Source organism: Dasypus novemcinctus, chromosome 27, assembly GCF_030445035.2.
Source record: "Dasypus novemcinctus isolate mDasNov1 chromosome 27, mDasNov1.1.hap2, whole genome shotgun sequence".
NCBI lineage: Eukaryota > Metazoa > Chordata > Mammalia > Cingulata > Dasypodidae > Dasypus > Dasypus novemcinctus.
The window spans coordinates 52094340-52113108 of record NC_080699.1 but is presented as its reverse complement, the minus strand read 5'-3'; the positions used below and the strand labels follow the sequence as shown (position 1 = coordinate 52113108).

Sequence of the window (18769 nt, the reverse complement as noted above, 5' to 3'; positions counted from 1 at the left end):
TGTGCAGTGCCTACACGATGACTGAAACAGTGATTAAGGCATCTAGGAAATGGGTAATTTTCAAATGACACTTGAAGTAAATGACAAAATAATTTTATGTGTAAGACACTAAGTGTTTATCATAAAGTTCCAATTCTTTGAGTAATTCTCAAAGAAAGAAAAATGAAAAGATATCAGAAAAAAATGTAAATACCAAAGCATTTGCAACAAAGTTTTCAGGAACTCAAAAGGGGAAAAGAAATAAAATTAAACCTCCCCAGAAACATGAAACATTTCCCTAGCCAGAGAGCACATTGATGTAGAAGAAGGCATGTAATACCATTCCCAAGCTCCCTTATCCAATCAGCCAGTGTCCCTGTAAAATGAGAAGGGACACAGAAAGAAACAGTAAAGGGAGAAGGCTATATGAATGTGGAGGCAGAGGCTGGACTCATGCAGCTACATGCCATGGATCACCAAAGATTGCCACCCTCCACCAAAAGAGAGGGAAAGCCAAAGGAGAACTCTTCCCCTAGGGCCTCCAGAGGGAGCATGGTGCTGTGACACATTGATTCCAGACTTCTGCGCTCCAGAGCTGTAGAAGAACACATTTCTAGGTCTTATTCTTTCTGTTTGCTATTATGTGGCCAAGATTTTGGTACTTTGTATGGCAGCCCTGGAAAATGAATATAGTACCCTTCATGATATGGAAGGCTCCATACAAATGACCACCACTGCTGATTCACAGCCAGTTTCTTTCAACTAATAATTGACACATGCAAGGACATGAGTGTTCTGCACATCTCAGGACGATCTCAAGGACTGCCATAGAAAACAATGCTTCAAGCAGGGGTGCTGCTGTGGGCTCTAGAGACATCTGGACACTTGAGGCCTTTCAGCCAAACTCAGGAAATTGGCACCACATGGGTGGGCCTTATCTTAGAATATATGATAGCCAGTCTCCCTGGTGTATCAGAGTTAGGCTCATTTCCTACACACGGTTTTTCTGCCCATGTATTTGAACCTATACTTATCACTATATCCATTTTTAGATGTATGTCCCAGAGACTTAAATCTGCAGTGTGTTCATATGCCAGTGGAGCCCTGAATCTCAGCAGAGTTGCAGCCAACACCTACTCTCCAGTTCCTCAGATTCACCCAGCCTAAGTAACAAAAGAAGGATGATGGACAACGCCCATCCCAAAAGACAGAGAGTATCTAGCACTGCAAGCAACAGTGTTTCCTCCATCTGCCCCATAGGACCTAAAACCCATCTTAATCAGAAGTAGTGTGGGCATAAGCATTCCAAAATCCTCCAGATTGAGGAATGAACACCCATAACAGGAAAATGTAAATATGGACCAAAGTAGACTGATTATTACTCTAGGACTAGAAGTCCTTTCCACATTGATGGAAAGACAGTGATCACCGCAGTTTCTGTGGGGAAGCACAGGGAAGAATAGGTGTAACATGGGGCATTTTTGGCATATTGGAATTGTTCCACATGGCATTGCAATGACAGATACAGGCCAGTATACATTTTGTCAAAACCTGTAAAATTGTGCAGGGCATAGTGTAAACTGTAATGCCAACTATAGACCGTGGTTAGTAACAATGCTTCCATATTTGTTCATCAATTGTCAAAATATATCACAATAATGAAATATGTTGTTAAATGTGTAAAATGTGAGCAGATGAGGTGGGGTATATGGGAATCCCTATATTTACAAATAACTTTCATGTGATCTAAAACTTCTTTAAAAATGAAGAACATGTGAGTACTGTAGGTAAAGCCCTTAGAAAGGTTGTGGTACAGTGTCACTTTCACATGAATGTTCAATTAGTAAATCTGAAAGGATGTGCAAAAATTTAACAGTTGGTACTTAACGACAGAACCTAGAGGAGTACAGAAAATGGAGGGAAAGTCAATCAAATTTCAATATACAGTTTTTCATATACTTTTATTTGTCTACAAGTACATTATTTTTTGTTATCTCTTTTTTATTCATTTTTAAAAATATATTACATTAAAAAAATATGAAGTCCCATTCAACCCCACCGCCCCCACCCCCCACTCCCCCCACAGCAACACTCTCTCCCATCATCATGACACATCCATTGCATTTGGCAAGTACATCTCTGGGCATCGCTGCATCTCATGGTCAACGGTCCACATCACAGCCCATACTCTTCCACGTTCCATCCAGTGGGCCCTGGGGGGATCTACAATGTCCCGTACTTGTCCGTGAAGCACCACCCAGGACAACTCCAAGTCCCGAAAACGCCTCCACATCTCATCTCTTCCTCCCATTCCCCATACCCAGCAGCCACCATGGCCACTTTTCCCACACCAATGCCACATTTTCTCTGTGGACATTGGATTGGTTGTGTCCATTGCACTTCTATGTCAAGAGGGGGCTTAGATTCCACATGGATACTGGATGTCCTCCTGCTTTCAGTTGTAGGCACTCTAGGCTCCATGGTGTGGTGGTTGACATTCTTCAACTCCATGTTAGCTGAGTGGGGTAAGTCCCATAAATCAGAGTGTAGGAGTTGAAGTCTGTTGAGGTTCAGGGCGTGGCTATCATATTGTCAGTCCAGAGATTCAAATCCCCTAGATATATCTTAAACCCCAGCACCAACTACAATTCCAGTAAAGTAGCATGAAAGTCTTGTGAAATTGTTGTTATCTTATGCAAAAAACCTACTCTCTGAAATTCTTGAATACAACAATGATTTCCCTTTTTTTTGGGTACATATTTGGAAATCCAGGGAGGGCAGAGTGCTGAGTTCTGTTTGTTATCTTTGATGTCTGAGGCCTCAATGGGAAGTCTCACTGGCTGCACACAACTCGGAAACATGTGGGTAAACTTCACCCATGTCTGTGTTCAGAAGCAATACTTCGATGTGAAGCCTCTGTGAGACCTCTCCATGTATCTATTAAGGCAACACCCCACTTCCCAATACCAAATCTAGTTAGTTTCCTAGTGTTTCCATAATAAATTGCCACAAATTGGGTGGGTTGAGAACAGAAACTTATTCCCTCACAGATCTAGGGACAAAAACTCCAAAATTATCGTGTCCGTAGCACCACTCTCTGTCTCTCTGAGGAGCCTAGCCAGGAATCATTCCTTGACTCTTCTGGCTTCAGGTGGCTCCAGGTGCCCTGGCTTATGGCAGCACAACTCCAGTCTCTTCTTCCATCTTCACATGGCCTCCTTCTCCCAGTGTTGGTCCATCTTCACACAGCTTTCTCCTGTCTCTTACCTTCTTATAAGTGCTCTAGTCATAGAATATTAACACCCACCCTTAATTCAATAGACCTCATCTTAATCACATCTGCAAATACATTATTTCCAAATGAGTCCACCACACACAGTTACCAAGGATTTCTGAATGTAATTTGTGGGACACAATAAAACACCTGAATTTTTGTCACGGGAGTTACATGACAATATGCCTTTGTCAAAATGCACGGAGGGGTAGACAGGAAGCATGATTCTCCAAAACAATGTACTGGTGCTGTCCCTTTAATTGTACACACATCCATAATAATGAGAGTGGTCAACAGGGGAAACAGTGCTGGGTCTGCTCTGGAAGGATGGCAGGGAAACATGTAGGAACTTTATGTACTCTCTGCACAATTTTTATGTGAATCTAAAATTCCTCTAACTATTTATATCATTTTTATAACAACCTCACAGCACTTTTTTGAAGTCAACTCTTTCAGCTAAAGTTCATAAATAGATTAATGACCAAACATTACCTTGAAATGCTGTTTACCAGTAAACACAAACCAGCTTTTGTCAGTGCATCTTTCATTATGTGGTTGTGGTGCTATCTACTAACACGATTAATAAAGTTGTCAAACATGAATTTTAAAAAAGATGGTGTCTTAGCCTTTGTATAGGTTTTCCCTCAGTAGGGGACACTATAATAAACCACAGGCAACATTACTGAGGCAATACAATGATTGCAATTCCACTGTACCTTCCAAAGAAGAAGAGTTGCTTGGGGATATTTGACGGCCCTTCCTCTTCCTTGGCCACATGGTGATTTTGCGACGTCTGACAGACTGGGAATGGCGGGCAGTAGACTTTTTGGATTGAGTAGCACATTTTCTTTTTTTATACTTGAGACATGAACCTGGGAAATGCATGCACAATAGAAATATCAGTTGACATGTTATTGACAGTTGAGCATAGGAAATCTTTAATGAGTGATTTAGAGTTCAAACTATCATCCTCTCATTAAGGAGCTTCCCAGAAGACCCCATTGGGTCTAATTTTGGTTCCAAAAGATGTTGTAGTTTTGTGTTGTTCACTTTAGACACTCAATAGACAGATGTGGGATGCCTTTATGTAGATGGGACAGCATAGGAAAGCAGCAAAGCACAGTGGCCAAAGTATGTGTGCTAGTATCAACTGGGTTCAAATACCATTTAGAGGCCACCCAAGCCAGGTTATAGCTTGTAAATTTTCTGGGTTCAGTTTTCAGCACTGTCATTTGAAAACTTTAATAAGATCTACTTAATCGTGCATATTATGAAACTGAAAGAATGAGTAATTGCAAGCAAAGCCTTAAGAAAAGTGCCCAATATGTCATAAAAGACTTAGAAGAGCTCAATTGTTAAAAGTTGGGAGGAATAAGCAAGTATTCTACTAGTGCTTTCCTCCAGAGAGGGTGGCTTGTCCTGAGCCTTGATGGCTCAGGACAGGGGAGGCGTGACACTGACTTTCAGCCCTACATGGGTGTGATGCTTTAGAGCTCCTGGAGAATATGTGCACTGTCCTGTCAACCCCAAATGAGTCCTTTGTGTTCACAACATTGCTGAGTGAAGGATTTGGGTCAGGAAATGTAAGCACTACCCCAACTTGGCAAATTCCAGGGGTTCCAAGTTCCCCTCCAGGAGCCGTGGACAAAGGCCAGCCAAGTACTTGATTCCAGGGAAGAGAATGGCTCAAATCCTCACCCTACTGTCTGCCTAAAAGTTAATTCTCTGATGCAGAATATGACTCAGGTTCCCCCAAATGGAGTTCCTCTGAAGGACCAGGGACTCTTGTGGACATCCTACCCCAAACTATTCACACTGTCAGCTGCCTTGTGCAAGACTTCCTGGGGGTCAGCCAACCACTCCTGATGACCAGTCATCAGCTTGGCTCCCATGGTGGCTCAGAACCCAGGATTTTCACAAATAACTGCCCAGGGCAGCTCTGCAAAGCACTAGCTCCCTTCAACCAGTGAAGCCTGAATAAGCAGTGAGGAAGGAGAGAGTCCCATCCCTAGACATAGCTTAGAATCCCCATCTAGGGATTTGCTCAGCAACCCGGGCCTGCATTCCTTTGGGTCCCACGCTCTGATCAATTAAGGGATTTCCCTTCTACTCCCTCTCCCAGGCTGCCCTCAGAAACCTGCATCCTCTGCTATCGTCCCACAGAAATCCTGCCAGGAAATCCCAGGTACTTTCCTTTGCAATCTCTGGTCCAAAATGCAGACGTTTTCCACGCTTTCAGCACGTGTATTCAGAAGAATGTTCTCTGTAATTTCCCTTTCCCATCTTTGTCTTTCTGGAGTTTGGTATCGAGATTCTCTTGATTTGATGAGAGAGTGTCCCTCTATCTATTCTTTGCAAGTGTGTTCTGCTTTGGCATTATGCCTTTATGAATATTGTGTGGTAAACATAGGAAGCCACTGGGACCTGGAGATTACTTTGTGGGCACGCTTACTTTTTGTATTTCTTTTTTCTAAACATGAATGCTTATTGTAATGGTTGTGAAGTACACAAAAGCACTTCACAGGGCTTGGTGGTTCATATAAACACACGTGTTGTGAACACCCTGACCGACACTCAGAATGTGTCCAGCCCCTGGCAGCCTAACGTTTGCTACTTCCTGTCAGTAGCCCCCAGCAATTACCACTATTCTGACCACGATCACCGTCATTTAGAGTTCTCTCTTTTTCACACCCTATCAATGGAAGCACACAGTATAAACTCTTTTGAGTACGGCTGGATGTTATATCTGAATATTGTGGGAATTCCAAGCTGTTGCTGTGTGAATCAACATTTGCTATTTGGAATGCCAAGTAATTATATCACATTAGGACATAGCACAATAAGTGCATTCCTTCTACATTTTATACACTGTATTGTTTCCCTGAATGACTGCTCAGGATCAAACTGTTGCAAATGAGTCTGTGCAGGCCTTTGTGTGGACATCGCATTCATGCCTCATTCATGGCCCTTAGATTATACAGAACAAGGACAGGGCCTGCTGGGTCACAGGTGCACATGCCTCTAATCCATACCAGAACACTGTTTTCCAGGTGAATGTAACAGCGCCCTCCTCACAGCATCATGGGTGAGTTTCTCCATGTGTGCACCCATTCTTGGTGTTCATCTTTATACCCAGGTCATTCTGGCACATTTAAGAGGCACCGAGAGCATCCAGGATACAATTATCCCTTCTATACATCAATGCAATTGACATGTATTGTATAGGTGACACCTTCTGCAAAAGAACCTGTACTGTGGGTGATTTGACAGGAGACAAATATCAAAACTTTTTAGTTCTTTTTTTTTTTTTTTTTTTTGCCTTTTAATATCTTGGAGAATGAGATATTCAAGTTAAAGTTTTCATTGCATTTGTTTCCTGGCAAAAATATGAAATGAAAACACCTATCTGTACTTTGAATATGTTTTTGTCATACAGGGTATAGTCTTATAAGTAACACTACAAACAAACCATGCAAAGATATCAATTCTGTGAGGTACTTCAAAATCTGGCAAATGTTTTCTGTGAAGATAGACAGTTCACTAATGCAAAAGGCTGTTAAAAGGAATCCTTCCATTTAAGTTAAGCATTTATTTATATAGTCATGCTTCATAACCACTGAAGCACCTTAAAAGTCTTAAGTGAGTTGTTATGAGAAAAAAACCCTAAAGAAAATCAATATTTGATATAAAACAGAAAGAAGAAAGTGGGTCATTAGTGACAACGCTGATTACAGGAGGGAATGAAAGAAGGAGGGAGGGAGAGAGGGACAAAGGAAGGAAGGGAGGGAGGAAGGAAGGGAGGAAGGAAGGAAGGAAATAATGGAAAGGTTCAGGAACAAATGAGAAGCAGATTCCTTGGATTTCCAGCTAAGGATTCCTAAAGCGTCTTACAAGTGGTAAATCTACAAATGCACAAATAGTAATGTGTTCATTATGACACAACCTGCATCCCATAACACCATCTGTCTGTTTTGAAGCACAGCTTAACTACCTTTAAAACCATTTCACCTTCCGCAGGTCCATTTATGCTGCCTCTCCATTTGTTGTCCCTTTTATGGAAGTTTACAGTTTATTTAGGGTCTGGATTATTGAATTCTGGGCACAGTATTTTGTGTATTTATTCAGTAATCTGTTGATATATAGGAAATCCAATTTTGAAATTTAAAATGTTGAAATCCTAACATTTAAGATAACTACTCTTTTTGCTATTGTGTTTTCCTTCTCAACTTAAAAAAATTGTTTATATTTATAGAAGTTGTAGATTATGTAAATGTTACATAATAACAAATTCCTCTTTTATTCCATGTGTGTATTCATGAGTGAGCTGGTGCTTGATCTGTGATGGCACTAAGCAGCCCACACTGGAGAATTCATTAAGGAGATAGGCATGGGTTGAGCACAGAGGATCTCTAACCAGGCGCACGAGACAGTTCAATAAGGGTGACCTGGGCTAATAACCGAGGGAAATTTTGAGTTCTTACCTTCCGCTGTACATACAACTCATGGCTTGCAAGACTGGCACATTTCTTGGGCTACTGGCAATAATGTTAGCAAATACACTAAAAGAATCTCCCGATTTTAATCAGATACTGGCCAGGTAATGATGAGTGACCCAAATCTAAGAGATATTGTCTTTGTTTCCCTACATAGTGACTTTGAACTCTCAGATATGTGACTGGACAAATGCATGTGAAATTAGCAGTATGGTAATTTGAGAGGTCATCTGGGTTATGTGACACTGGCAAAATCTTATACTGATGAGCAGTGGTTGAAAACTCGGTAGGCTTGAAAACTTTCAAGTACATGCATAGATGCTAATGTTGTCCAAATTTCCCATGTACATTGTTTGATATCCCCATGTCTGAGCTCTAAATGCACGTTCAGTTTCAATATTGGAGCCTCATGCTTGGGTACAGAACTTGGCTCTAAGTCTTAGGCTCTAGTGAGATTGTTGACATGTGTCTCTGTGCCTCTGTATTCCAGCTGAGGTGTCAGTATTTTAAACACCTGCATGACATATGGCTGTGATGAGGATTTAATAAGTTACTGTATGTAAACTGTGCACTGGTCAGAAGGAATTATTTTCTTGGTAGAGTTGACAATGTTGATTTACCTGTGTAAACAGGAACACTGTCTAGTATGAATAAATACAAGCACACAGACACACACACATTCAGATTCACAGTTACACAACACAGACTTACTCATTGCCATGCCTCAACTACAATCAATAGTAATCCACACTACCCAAGGGCAACCCAGCTGCTTCCAGAAACATGATCAAAGTTGAAGAAACATGATCAAGGTTCTTTCCCTTGAGATCAGTTTCTCTCACACCACCCCCAATTCTCACTCCCACAAGGAATTGGGAATTATCCCAATTATCCCCACCTAAGCCATCATGGAAAGCCAACCTATTCATCTAGATTTCTATTATTTTCTATCCTCAGCCATTCAGTGATTCCAGAATACACACCTTGTTCTCTTGTTCTTGAGGCTACCTGTAATGAAAGAAAAGAAAGCATGTGAGAATCAGATTAGGCTGGGTATTGTTTACACAGGTCTTTTGCTCTCTTAGTTGCTGTAGAAAACCAGATGGGAATCCACTGTTAAGTCAAAGAACAAAAAAGCAAAGTAGAGGACACCATTAGAAAAGGTGCAGACCCTCCCAGATTGTATTTCCTTCTATTCCTTTTTGGCACACAATCACAAAAGTATTAATATAAGGAGAAAAAAATGCCACTAACGCAGGGGGTCTTCTACATAGTGTCTCCCAACTGACACCACCAATGTTGAAGGCCCTCTGGCACCAGCTGTCTGTTGGAAAGAGAGTCTACCCATTCCTGCTTACCCCCAAGCAGACAGTACCTAAATTCTATACTCTACGTGATGAATTTTTCAAATCTGAATTTGATTGCAAAAGAAAGAAACCAAGAAACCAACACATTTATTTTAAATACAGAAAGCCAACCCTACCTTTGTGTTAGATGGGTTCTCCTCATCTGCCCTGGCATTAGGGAGTTCCTCTGATGGGTCACCTGTGGGAGGCGGGAAGACACAGAGTAACTCTCAGTATATCAGGAATACATCTCATGAATTATTCTGGGAACACTGCTTGACTCGTGATGCTTCTCTTTATGGATGTTGGTTATACCAAACCTGAACTGGGCTGCTATTGGGCCACCGACTACATAAATATTATTTCTCTTCTCATCTATATACATTATCTTTTTTTCTCTGTGTGGGAAAGTGTCAAAGCACTTGCTTATCTATCAATGTCTATGAGTTCATTTTCCTATTTTTCTGTCTATTGCTGTGTGTTGAAAGATATGCTGCTCATTGGGTGGTAGAGAAAAAAATTACAGTATTTTCCCCATACTTACCATTAGGGAGGGCAGTGGGTAAGTGAAAGCATCAATAAATAAGTTTGTCAAATGAAAATTTTGGATAAACCCCAAGGATAAAAGGAAAGGTGCATATTGGTTCATAAACTGACATTTAGAAACTCAAGTTCTTGGAAAACTAGTTATATGAATGGAAGCAATGGATTCCCTAAACATACTGAGTTATGTATGCATTTCAGGATGCATAGAAATGGTAAAGCATGTTAAAAACCAACTTTAGTACACTTCGTCTTATGAAATGCCTGACTTCTGATGTCTAGCCATCCATTTTAACTCCAAATTCTGAAATGAATAATTTACTTGGCCCTTGCTGAGTGAAAAACAGCATCAAAACAGACATGGAGCTGAGGAGAAGATGGAAGGGTACAGAACATTAAAAGAAATGCTAAATTTTTCTAATGGGAGATTCATTTTAAGGCAACCAGCTTGATAGAAGGATCTAAAATATGAACAAAGTAGTAAGAGACAAAGTATAAAGCTCATCTGAAATGTTGTAGGATGAGTTGGAGAGGAGAAACTAGAAAAGAATGAGGAGAATATTTTGTTGAAAAATAACTAGCCAATTTGAGGGGTATTAACTAGATTAAGTAGGTCAGTATGTTCACACCTCTTGAGCAGCAATTGAGGTTTCCCATCTCGATGAGCCGTACGAACGAAGCTGGGAGCTTTTCCACCTGCCACCAACTTCAAATCTCTCTGGGCACAGAGTGACAGTTAGAACCGTGAGGCAGATGTGCATCATGAAGTAACCATGGCGACCAGTCATCACAGAATTTTCAGAGTGAATGCCTTCTCCATATTGCAAGGTCCAACTGCTGCTGTGTGGCCATTTTCCTTTGCCACCAGCAAGGACTGGGTGCTCCTATTTCTCCACATCCTCTCCAGTACTTGTTATTTTCCATTTCTTAATAAGAGCCATTCTAGTGGGTATGTTATGATATCTCATTTTGGTTTTGAATTGCATATCTATCATAGCAATGACAGGGAGCATCTTTTTTTGTGCTTTCTTGCCATTTTTTACCCTTTGGAGACATATCCAAGACTTTTGCCCATGTTTCAAAACATATTTTTAGTTTCATTTTTTTCACTGTTAGGAACATTAATTTTGATTCAGTCTACCATAAATAACTCAGGAGAGATTCCACTCAGTCTCAGATGCAATATTTTGTTTATTTTTCAGAGGTATATACATCACACAAAACGTTCCATTAAAAAATGAAGGAGATTCCCATATGCCCCACTCCCCACAACCCCCATTTTCCCACATCAACAACTTCTTTCATTAGTGGTGCACATTTATTGCATTTGATGAATACATTTTGGGGCATTGCTACACAGCATGGATTATAGTTTACATTGTAGTTTTCACTCTCTCCCAGTCCTTTCAGTGGGTTATGGCAGGATATATAATGCCCTGCATCTGTGCCTGCAATATCATTCAGGTCAACTCCAATTCCCCAAAACGCCTCCATAATACGCCTCCTTTTCCCTCTCACTGCCTTCAGCAACTCCAGTGGCCACTGTCTCCACATCAGTGATATAATTTCTTCCATTGCTAGAGCCACAATAATTCCATAGTAGAATACCAGTAAGTCCACTCTAGGCCATAATTTCATTTCCCGATCCTGAGGACTCTGGCATGGCGATGCCCACTCTACCATGCAATTGACGGCAGCTTTGTCCGTTTTTTAATTGGGTTGTCTTTCATTCTATATATGTTGACCTTCACGATTCTTTATATTTTCTAGATAGAAAACCCTTATTGGATATATGAATTCCCCATATATTCTTCCGTAGAATTAGACTGATTTTGCTTTCATTATAAAGGTATTTTAGGCACAAAGGTTTATAATCTTGATTAGGTCTCACGTATCTATTTTTCTTTTGTTGCTTTTGCTTTGGGTGTAAAATCTAAGAGGACATTGCCCTGGAGAACTCCTTCCTCCCCATGCATTCCCAATCAATGATACCTCACTTCAGAGTTTCCAACAACTGAGGGAGTGCTGAGTTCCCATTCCGGGAAACTCTGCCCCACTCCCCACTGGAGCAGCAACAATACCCCAAGTACAAGGGCAAAGATCAGTGAAGAAGGATGGTCCAGTGATGGGCCCTTGATACTGATGACTATGTTTATGGGCCTAAGTGCTTTAAATTACAAGTAGGCCGAAACTGTAGGGTGCCTACGAGCTACATCCCAAGAGCCTCCACATTGCTCAAATGTGGCCACTCTCTAAGCCAAACTCAGTATGTAAGTGCATTACCTTCCCCCCAGTGTGGGATATGACTCTGGGCTGAGGTATTACTACCAACACCTGCTGGTGATGCACCAAGAAAAAGACCTTGAATAAAATGGGTAAGTGGTAAAGACAAATGAGTTTATATGACTAAGAGGCTTCAAAATGTGTTGGGAGGTCTTCAGAGGGGTTGCACTTATGCTCATCTCAACAAGATCTCAGAGACAGCCAAAGTAGGTACAACCCCAGGGAAGGGTCCTTCTGAGGGATACAGGCACACCCAGGTCCTATGATCATGACAGATGGCTCTGGATCATGACAGATGGCCTTGTCAGTGGAATCTGTGCTCCTGAGTGTGGAGTTGGATTCAGATGTGACCTCTCTATGCATGCTTCTTCTGTCACTTTTCCCTTACCTGTGATAGGTGCTGGGTTTGGTGTATGCTCAGGAGGCTTGAATCTCTGGACTGTCTATATGCCAGCTGGGTCCTGGGCCTCAGCAGAGTTGTAACACCTACTCTCCTGTTCATTGGACTGCCCATGTCAACTAACAGGGAGGTGAGGATAGTCAACCACTGCACCAGGGAACCAAGAGAGTCTACAAATGCAAGTGGGAAAATTCCATCCATCAGCCATGTGGGATGTAAGCCCCCTTTTGATTTAAAGTTGGAGTGGACATGGCCATCCCAGGGTCCTCAGGATGCAGGAATAAAATAGAATGGATTTACTGGTATTCTCCTATAGAATTGTCATGACTCTAGCATTGGAAGAATTAAATCATTTCATTGATGTGAAGACAGTGGCCATGGGAGTTGCCGAAGGCAGGGATGGGGGAAAAAGAGGTGTGATATTGGGGCATTTGCAGGACTTGGGAGTTCCCCTCAATGATATTGCGGGGACAGATGCAGGCATAATATAACCTGACATAACCCGCTGAATGGACTGGGAGTGAGTGCAAACTACAAAATAAACTATAATCCATGCAGTGTAGCAATGCTCCAGAATGTGCCCTTCAAGTGCAATGAATGTACCGCCCTAATGAAAGAAGTTGTCGATTGGAAGGAGTGGGGGTGTGTGTGGAATGCAGTATATGGGAACCTTTATGTTTTTTAATGCAAAAATTTGTGTGATCTATGTATCTTTAAAATAAGAATGATAATAATAAAATATTTTTAAAAAACAAAACTAAATATTGCCCAACACATGGTTCTGAAGATCTTCTTAAGTTTTCTTCTACAAGTTTTATGTTCCTAGTTCTTTTAAGTCTTTATACGTTTCAGTTAATTTTTGTATATGATATGAGATAGTTGTCCTCCATCATACTTTTACATATGGATGCCCAGTTCTGCCAGCATCAGTTATTGAAGAGACCATTATTTCCCCATTGAGGGTACCTGGCATCCTTGGGAAAAATCAATTGGCCATAAAAGAGAAGGTCAATTTCTGAACTCTCGCTTTGATTCCATTGATCTATATATTTATTCTTATGCCAGGACCATGTTTTTATGACCACTGCTGCTTTGTGATAAGTTTCAAGTCAAGAAAGGTGTATCCTCCAACTCTGTCTTTCATGATGGTTGTGACTTTTCAGGATAGCATATCCTTCCAAATAAATTTGATGATTGTCTTCCATTTCTGCAAAGCTGTTTATTGCAATTTTCATTGGGATTGCATTGAATCTATCATTCGTTTTTGGTAGAGTTGATATCTTGGCAATATTTAGCCTTCCAGTCCGTGAGCATGCAATGTCTTTCCCTTTATTAGGTCTTTGATTTCTGTTTGCAGTTTTGTAGTTCCCATACATAAGTTCTTTACAACCTTGGCTATATTTATTCTGAGATATTTGTTTTAATTGTAATTGGAAATGGATATTTTTCTTCATTTCCTCCTTGAAACGCTCATTACAATCGTTCATAACTATTACAAATTTGTGGGTGTTTATCTCCTAGGACATCACTTTGCTCAATTTCTTTCTTGCTCTAGTATTTTTGTTGTGGAGTTATGAGGCTTTCTATACATGGAATCTTGTGGTTTGCAAATAGTGAAAATGTTACTTCTTCCTTTCCAATATGGATGACTTTGATTTATTTTTCTTCTCTGCTTGCTCTAGCTAGAATGTCCAGTACAGTGCTGAAGAGCAGTGGTGACAGCGGGCATCCTTGTTTTGCTCCAGATCTCAGAAGGAAAGCTTTCGATCTTTCACCATTCAGTATGATGTTGGGAGTGGTTTGTTTCATATATGCCTGTATTAGTCAGCCAAAGGGGCGCTGATGCAAAGTACCAAAAATCTTTTGGCTTTTATAAAGAGTAATTATTTCTGGTAAAAACTTACACTTATAAGGCCATACAGATTCCAACTCATGGCTGCTTTCCAACCAAAGCCAATTGCCATGTGTTGAGACAAGATGGTGGGTGTTCTCTGCCCCCTTCTTTCTTCCTCTTAAGGCTGCCGGCCCAGTTTCTTCCAATCTCAGCTTTATGCTGGCATAGGGCTTGTCTCTCTGGGCAAACAATCAGGAAATGACTCATCTCTCCTCAGGGCTCCAGAACTGACAAAGTTCTCTCTTCCTTGTCTTCTTCTCTCTTCCTGTGTGTTGTCTTGAGTAAGAGTCCTTTTATATCAAGGGGGTGGGTACTCAAACATGAGTCACACCCTCCTGACTTGATTGAATCAAAGCCCACATTTCACAGGTAAATCTTAAAAGTATTTTTTCATTTATTTTTAGAAGATACTTAAGATTACATAAAATGTTCCATAAAAAACTATAAGGGATTCCCATATGCCCGACTCCCCACCCCTCCCACTTTTCCTCTCATGAACAACTTCTTTCATTAGTGTGGCACATTCATTGCAATTGATGAACCCACTTTGGAGCATTGCCACTAAGCATGGATTATAGTTTACATTGTAGTTTACATTCTCTCCCACGCAATTCTGTAGGTTTTGGCAGGATATATAATGGTCTGTATCTGTCATTGCAGGGTCATTCAGGACAATTCCAAATCTTAACAGGTATTTTAGTTAAAGACCTCTGTGGTGAACCTAAGGCAATCAAAGTGGGTTACACTCAGAGGAACAGGCCCATTTACAAAATAATGTCTTTCGGGGTTTACAAACATATTGACACTTGGGAGGTCCATTGATTATTTCAAACTGCCACAGTGTTCATTCTCATGTAGAAGGCATTTCCTTTTATTCTTACTTTTCTAAGTGATTTTATGAGGAAAAGAAACAGGATTTTGTCTCATGCCTTTTGCACATAAATTGAGATGATCATTTTTGTTTCCTTCTTTTTGTCAATATGGTGTATTATATTAACAGATTTTCTTTTCTTGCATAATGGGGACAATCCCACTCCTTTTTATGACTAAATAATATTGCACTGTATGTCTGTATATGCGTGTGTGTGTGTACCATGTTTTCCTTATCTATTCATTAGTTGATTGATAATTTGAGTTCCTTCCATCTTTTCACAGTTCTGAATAATGGCCTTATGAACACCGGTGTACAAATATCTTTTCATGACCCTGCTTTCACTTCTTTAGGGTATATATCTAGTGGTGGAATTGCCAGGTCATATGGTAGTTCTATACTTAGATCTCTCAGGAATCCCCAGTCTCTCTTCCATAGCCACTACACGATTTGACATTGCCACTGGCCTTGAAAGAGTGTTCCTATTTATCCTCATCCTCTCTACATGTTATTTTCTGTTTTTAATAGCAACCATTTTAGTGGATGTGAAAAGGTATCTCACTGTGGTTTCAATTTGCATTTTCCTAAAGGCAAATGGTGTTGACTGTCTTTTCAAATCATTCTCTGATTGGAGGTTTTTGATGTGGATTTCATCTCTTTACTTGTAACTGCTCTGTTGAGACTTTCTATCTTTTCTAGAGTCACTGTAGCTTGCTCATGTGTTTCTAGGAATGTATCTACTCCATCTAGGTTTCTAATTTGTTGGCATACAATTGTGTGCTCTTAAGATCTGTGACAGCTTGATGTTCTTTTGTGAATCTCAGAAGATCAAGTAATTAAACTAATACATGCCTGTGCGTGTGTGGTTCTTTGACTGGACTGTGTCTGTGAGGCATAACATAGATTGGGTCTCCACACTCTTGCTGGTTTCTCACATATTATACATAGAGAAGTTGACCATTTTTACCCTGCCATATAAGAAAGATCTCCAGATCTCTAGCTGCCATAGCTGAAGAAACGTGATATCCAAGAGGTTAAACCCATGGAGCAGACCAAAGCTGAAGAGACCAGCCCTGCCATATGCTTCATTGTCCACAGCTAGCTCAAGGGGAATGTAGCCTGGAGGAGAGGGCACACACAGGCTGTCACCTTGTCTTGCCATGTTGCAGGACTTCAGGTTCTGATAGCAGCCAACCTTTGATGAGAAAGCATCTCTGATCATGCCTCAATTTGGACATTTTTGCAGCCTCAGAACTGTAAGTCTTTACCCTAAGAAATCCCCTTTACAAAAACCCAATGCATTTTTGGTATATTGCATTAGATATCTTTGTCAAAGAAGAACAAGATCTTTTTTATTCCTGTGGAATCAGTAGTAATATTTCCTACTCTTTTCTGAAATTATTTATTTACATCCTCTTCCTCTCTTTGTCTGCCTAGCAAACAGTTTGTCAATTTTATTGATATTTCCAAAGAACCAACTTCTGGTTTTCTTAATACTTCTCTATTGTTTTTGTTTTTTATTTTCTATTTATTTTATTAATCATGTAATGTTTGTAATTTCTTTCTGCTTGTTTTGGATTTAGTCTGCTGTTCTTTTGCTAGATCCTCCTGGTGTGCAGTTAGGTCTTTGATTTTTCCTCTTTCTTCTTTTGTAGTGTCATCATTGAGGGGAATAAATTTCCCTCTCAGTACTGCCTTCATTGCATCCCATAGTTTTGCTTGTAGTGTATTTGTTTTCATTCATCCCAAAATATTTCCTAATTGCTTTTCTGCATATTTTTTGACTTGTTGGTTTGCCATTTGAGCCGTGGCATATTCGGACCCTCCTTTTAAAAAACAAAGTTACTGGTGGTGAGAATCAAAGCCCCAGAAGATGTTCCTGAGCCATAAGAAGGGCCCGAATGCTGACCCAACCTCCTGATACTACCTTAGAAACCCTGACCTAAATAAGAGTGTTATTTCCCTTACATGAATTCCACTGATGGTCTAGATAAAGTCCAAACTTTTGGCTTTCTTCACTGTGTATCATCTGTATATCTCTTTCCTGCTGAGTCTTTCTGGATGTCAAGCGACTTCCTTGAATGACCATTGGCCTTCATGGCTCACAGGCTGTCTCTAAACCACAGCCATTCCAGACCAACTGTCATGAAAACACCTGGTTTTATATATAAAGTCTGCAAGCCCCCAATTTTCTTCCTGACTACCATCTGCACACCTTCCTGAAGAGTCTAGTCTGAGGGTGGGCGGTGAGTGCAGAAGCACTGAGAACATATCTTCCCTGCTCAGATCCTTCCTCACCAAATTCAGTCTATTCTGGAAGCCATTGCTCTGACACCTTGTAGTTCATTTCATGTTTACTGATCACAAGAGGTATTAAATGCCTTTCCATACCCTTTTTCATTTCAGGAACTCACTACAGATCCTATGATTTCTTGGACACTGTGTAAGGGACACTGAGGATCATTTGTTCTTTCACATCCCTCCTCATCCTGTTGATAACCCCAACCTGCTTTCAGCCTGATCCCCAAACCTCAAGCGAGACAGCCAGCCCTGTTCCTAGAGATAGACTTTGTCCTTCCCTATGAGTCCCAATAAGACAAATGAGGGAATTATGTCCTCCTGTTAAATGGGAGAATTACATGCCCATACTCAGTGAGCCCTTTTATACATCAGAAAATCCCTCCAATTCCTACATATGTACGTCAGCCAGATCTCAATCAAAGACCACTCCACGTGATTCGTTTTAAACTATCACAGTCTGACAAAAGAGAAAGGCTTCATCCCCTTTCAGCAGAGAGGACAGCAGCAGGAAACAGACAGTGAGTGCAATCTTGAATAGAAAGAAATAGATCAAGGACTCATTCAATAAAATGTGGCTACAGGTTGCCAGTTTCATTCAGAAATCACACTGCAGCCTTGGAATTCAACTTACCATCCAGTCCTTTCTTGTGTCTCACCCCATTTGCTTTCTTTGTATATCAAAAATAGTTACATATATGCAAATGCAAAAATCAGTGATCCCTATGGATGTAGGTTAAAATGCATATATTGATGTGAGTTCATGAAGTTGATTTTATAAAAGATATAGGATTAATATTAAACAGATGCAAAGAACTGAAAGATAGGTGATATGGTAGTCTATATAGATTGTCTTCTATCACCCCCAGTGCATCGATGGTCAGGAATGCTTCTCTCTTCTTCTAGTCTAGATCTAAGTAAGGACTTGATTGCCTCATGGTATGGTGACACCATCAGAGGATCCCCTTGCCTCTACAGTAGCCAAATTACTTGACTTCATGGAGACTAAAATTGTTAGATTTGAGTGGGCAATTTCTTTAATTCCTTTTATCCCTGAGGTCACGTATAAACCCTCTTTTCTTAGAATCATCCTATGGGCTATTTGTAAGACTGCACAGATAGTACTATACTGGCCAGCTCAGGTTCTCTGTAAACTCTGCTGCAGCCTGGTGGGGTGAGGATCAGGACTCTTAGCCTCTGAACTGAAGGGAAACCTCCAGTGGCATTGTATGGGCTCATGTAAATGGCATTTCACTTAGCACATGATTTTGAAGCATACATCTGGGTGATTTGATTATTGCTGCTTCTGATCTTTTAGAATGGAGTATTCTTTCTGAGACCCATTTTTCCCAGGAAAGATGAGTCCCTCATTGACCTCTAGAGCACAG

The 18769-nt window shown here is 40.6% G+C and overlaps 1 protein-coding gene across 9 annotated transcripts in view; it reads right to left on the bottom strand.

Moving 5' to 3' along the window:
* The window catches only part of LOC111765509 (protein IWS1 homolog), a 99393-nt gene that overhangs the window by 14389 nt on the left and 66235 nt on the right, over positions 1–18769 (bottom strand). For 7 of the 9 annotated variants that reach the window (XM_071212444.1, XM_071212445.1, XM_071212446.1 and 4 more), the window contains 3 exons: positions 9230–9291; positions 8730–8754; positions 3970–4125 (listed from right to left, as the gene is read on the bottom strand). In XM_071212444.1, the coding sequence (XP_071068545.1) occupies positions 3970–4030 (61 nt within the window). In that variant the 5' untranslated portion in view covers positions 4031–4125; positions 8730–8754; positions 9230–9291. Of the gene's footprint in view, positions 1–3969; positions 4126–8729; positions 8755–9229; positions 9292–10264; positions 10415–18769 lie in introns of those variants that run through there. The other 2 variants (XM_058289500.2, XM_058289499.2) reach the window with 2 other exon arrangements.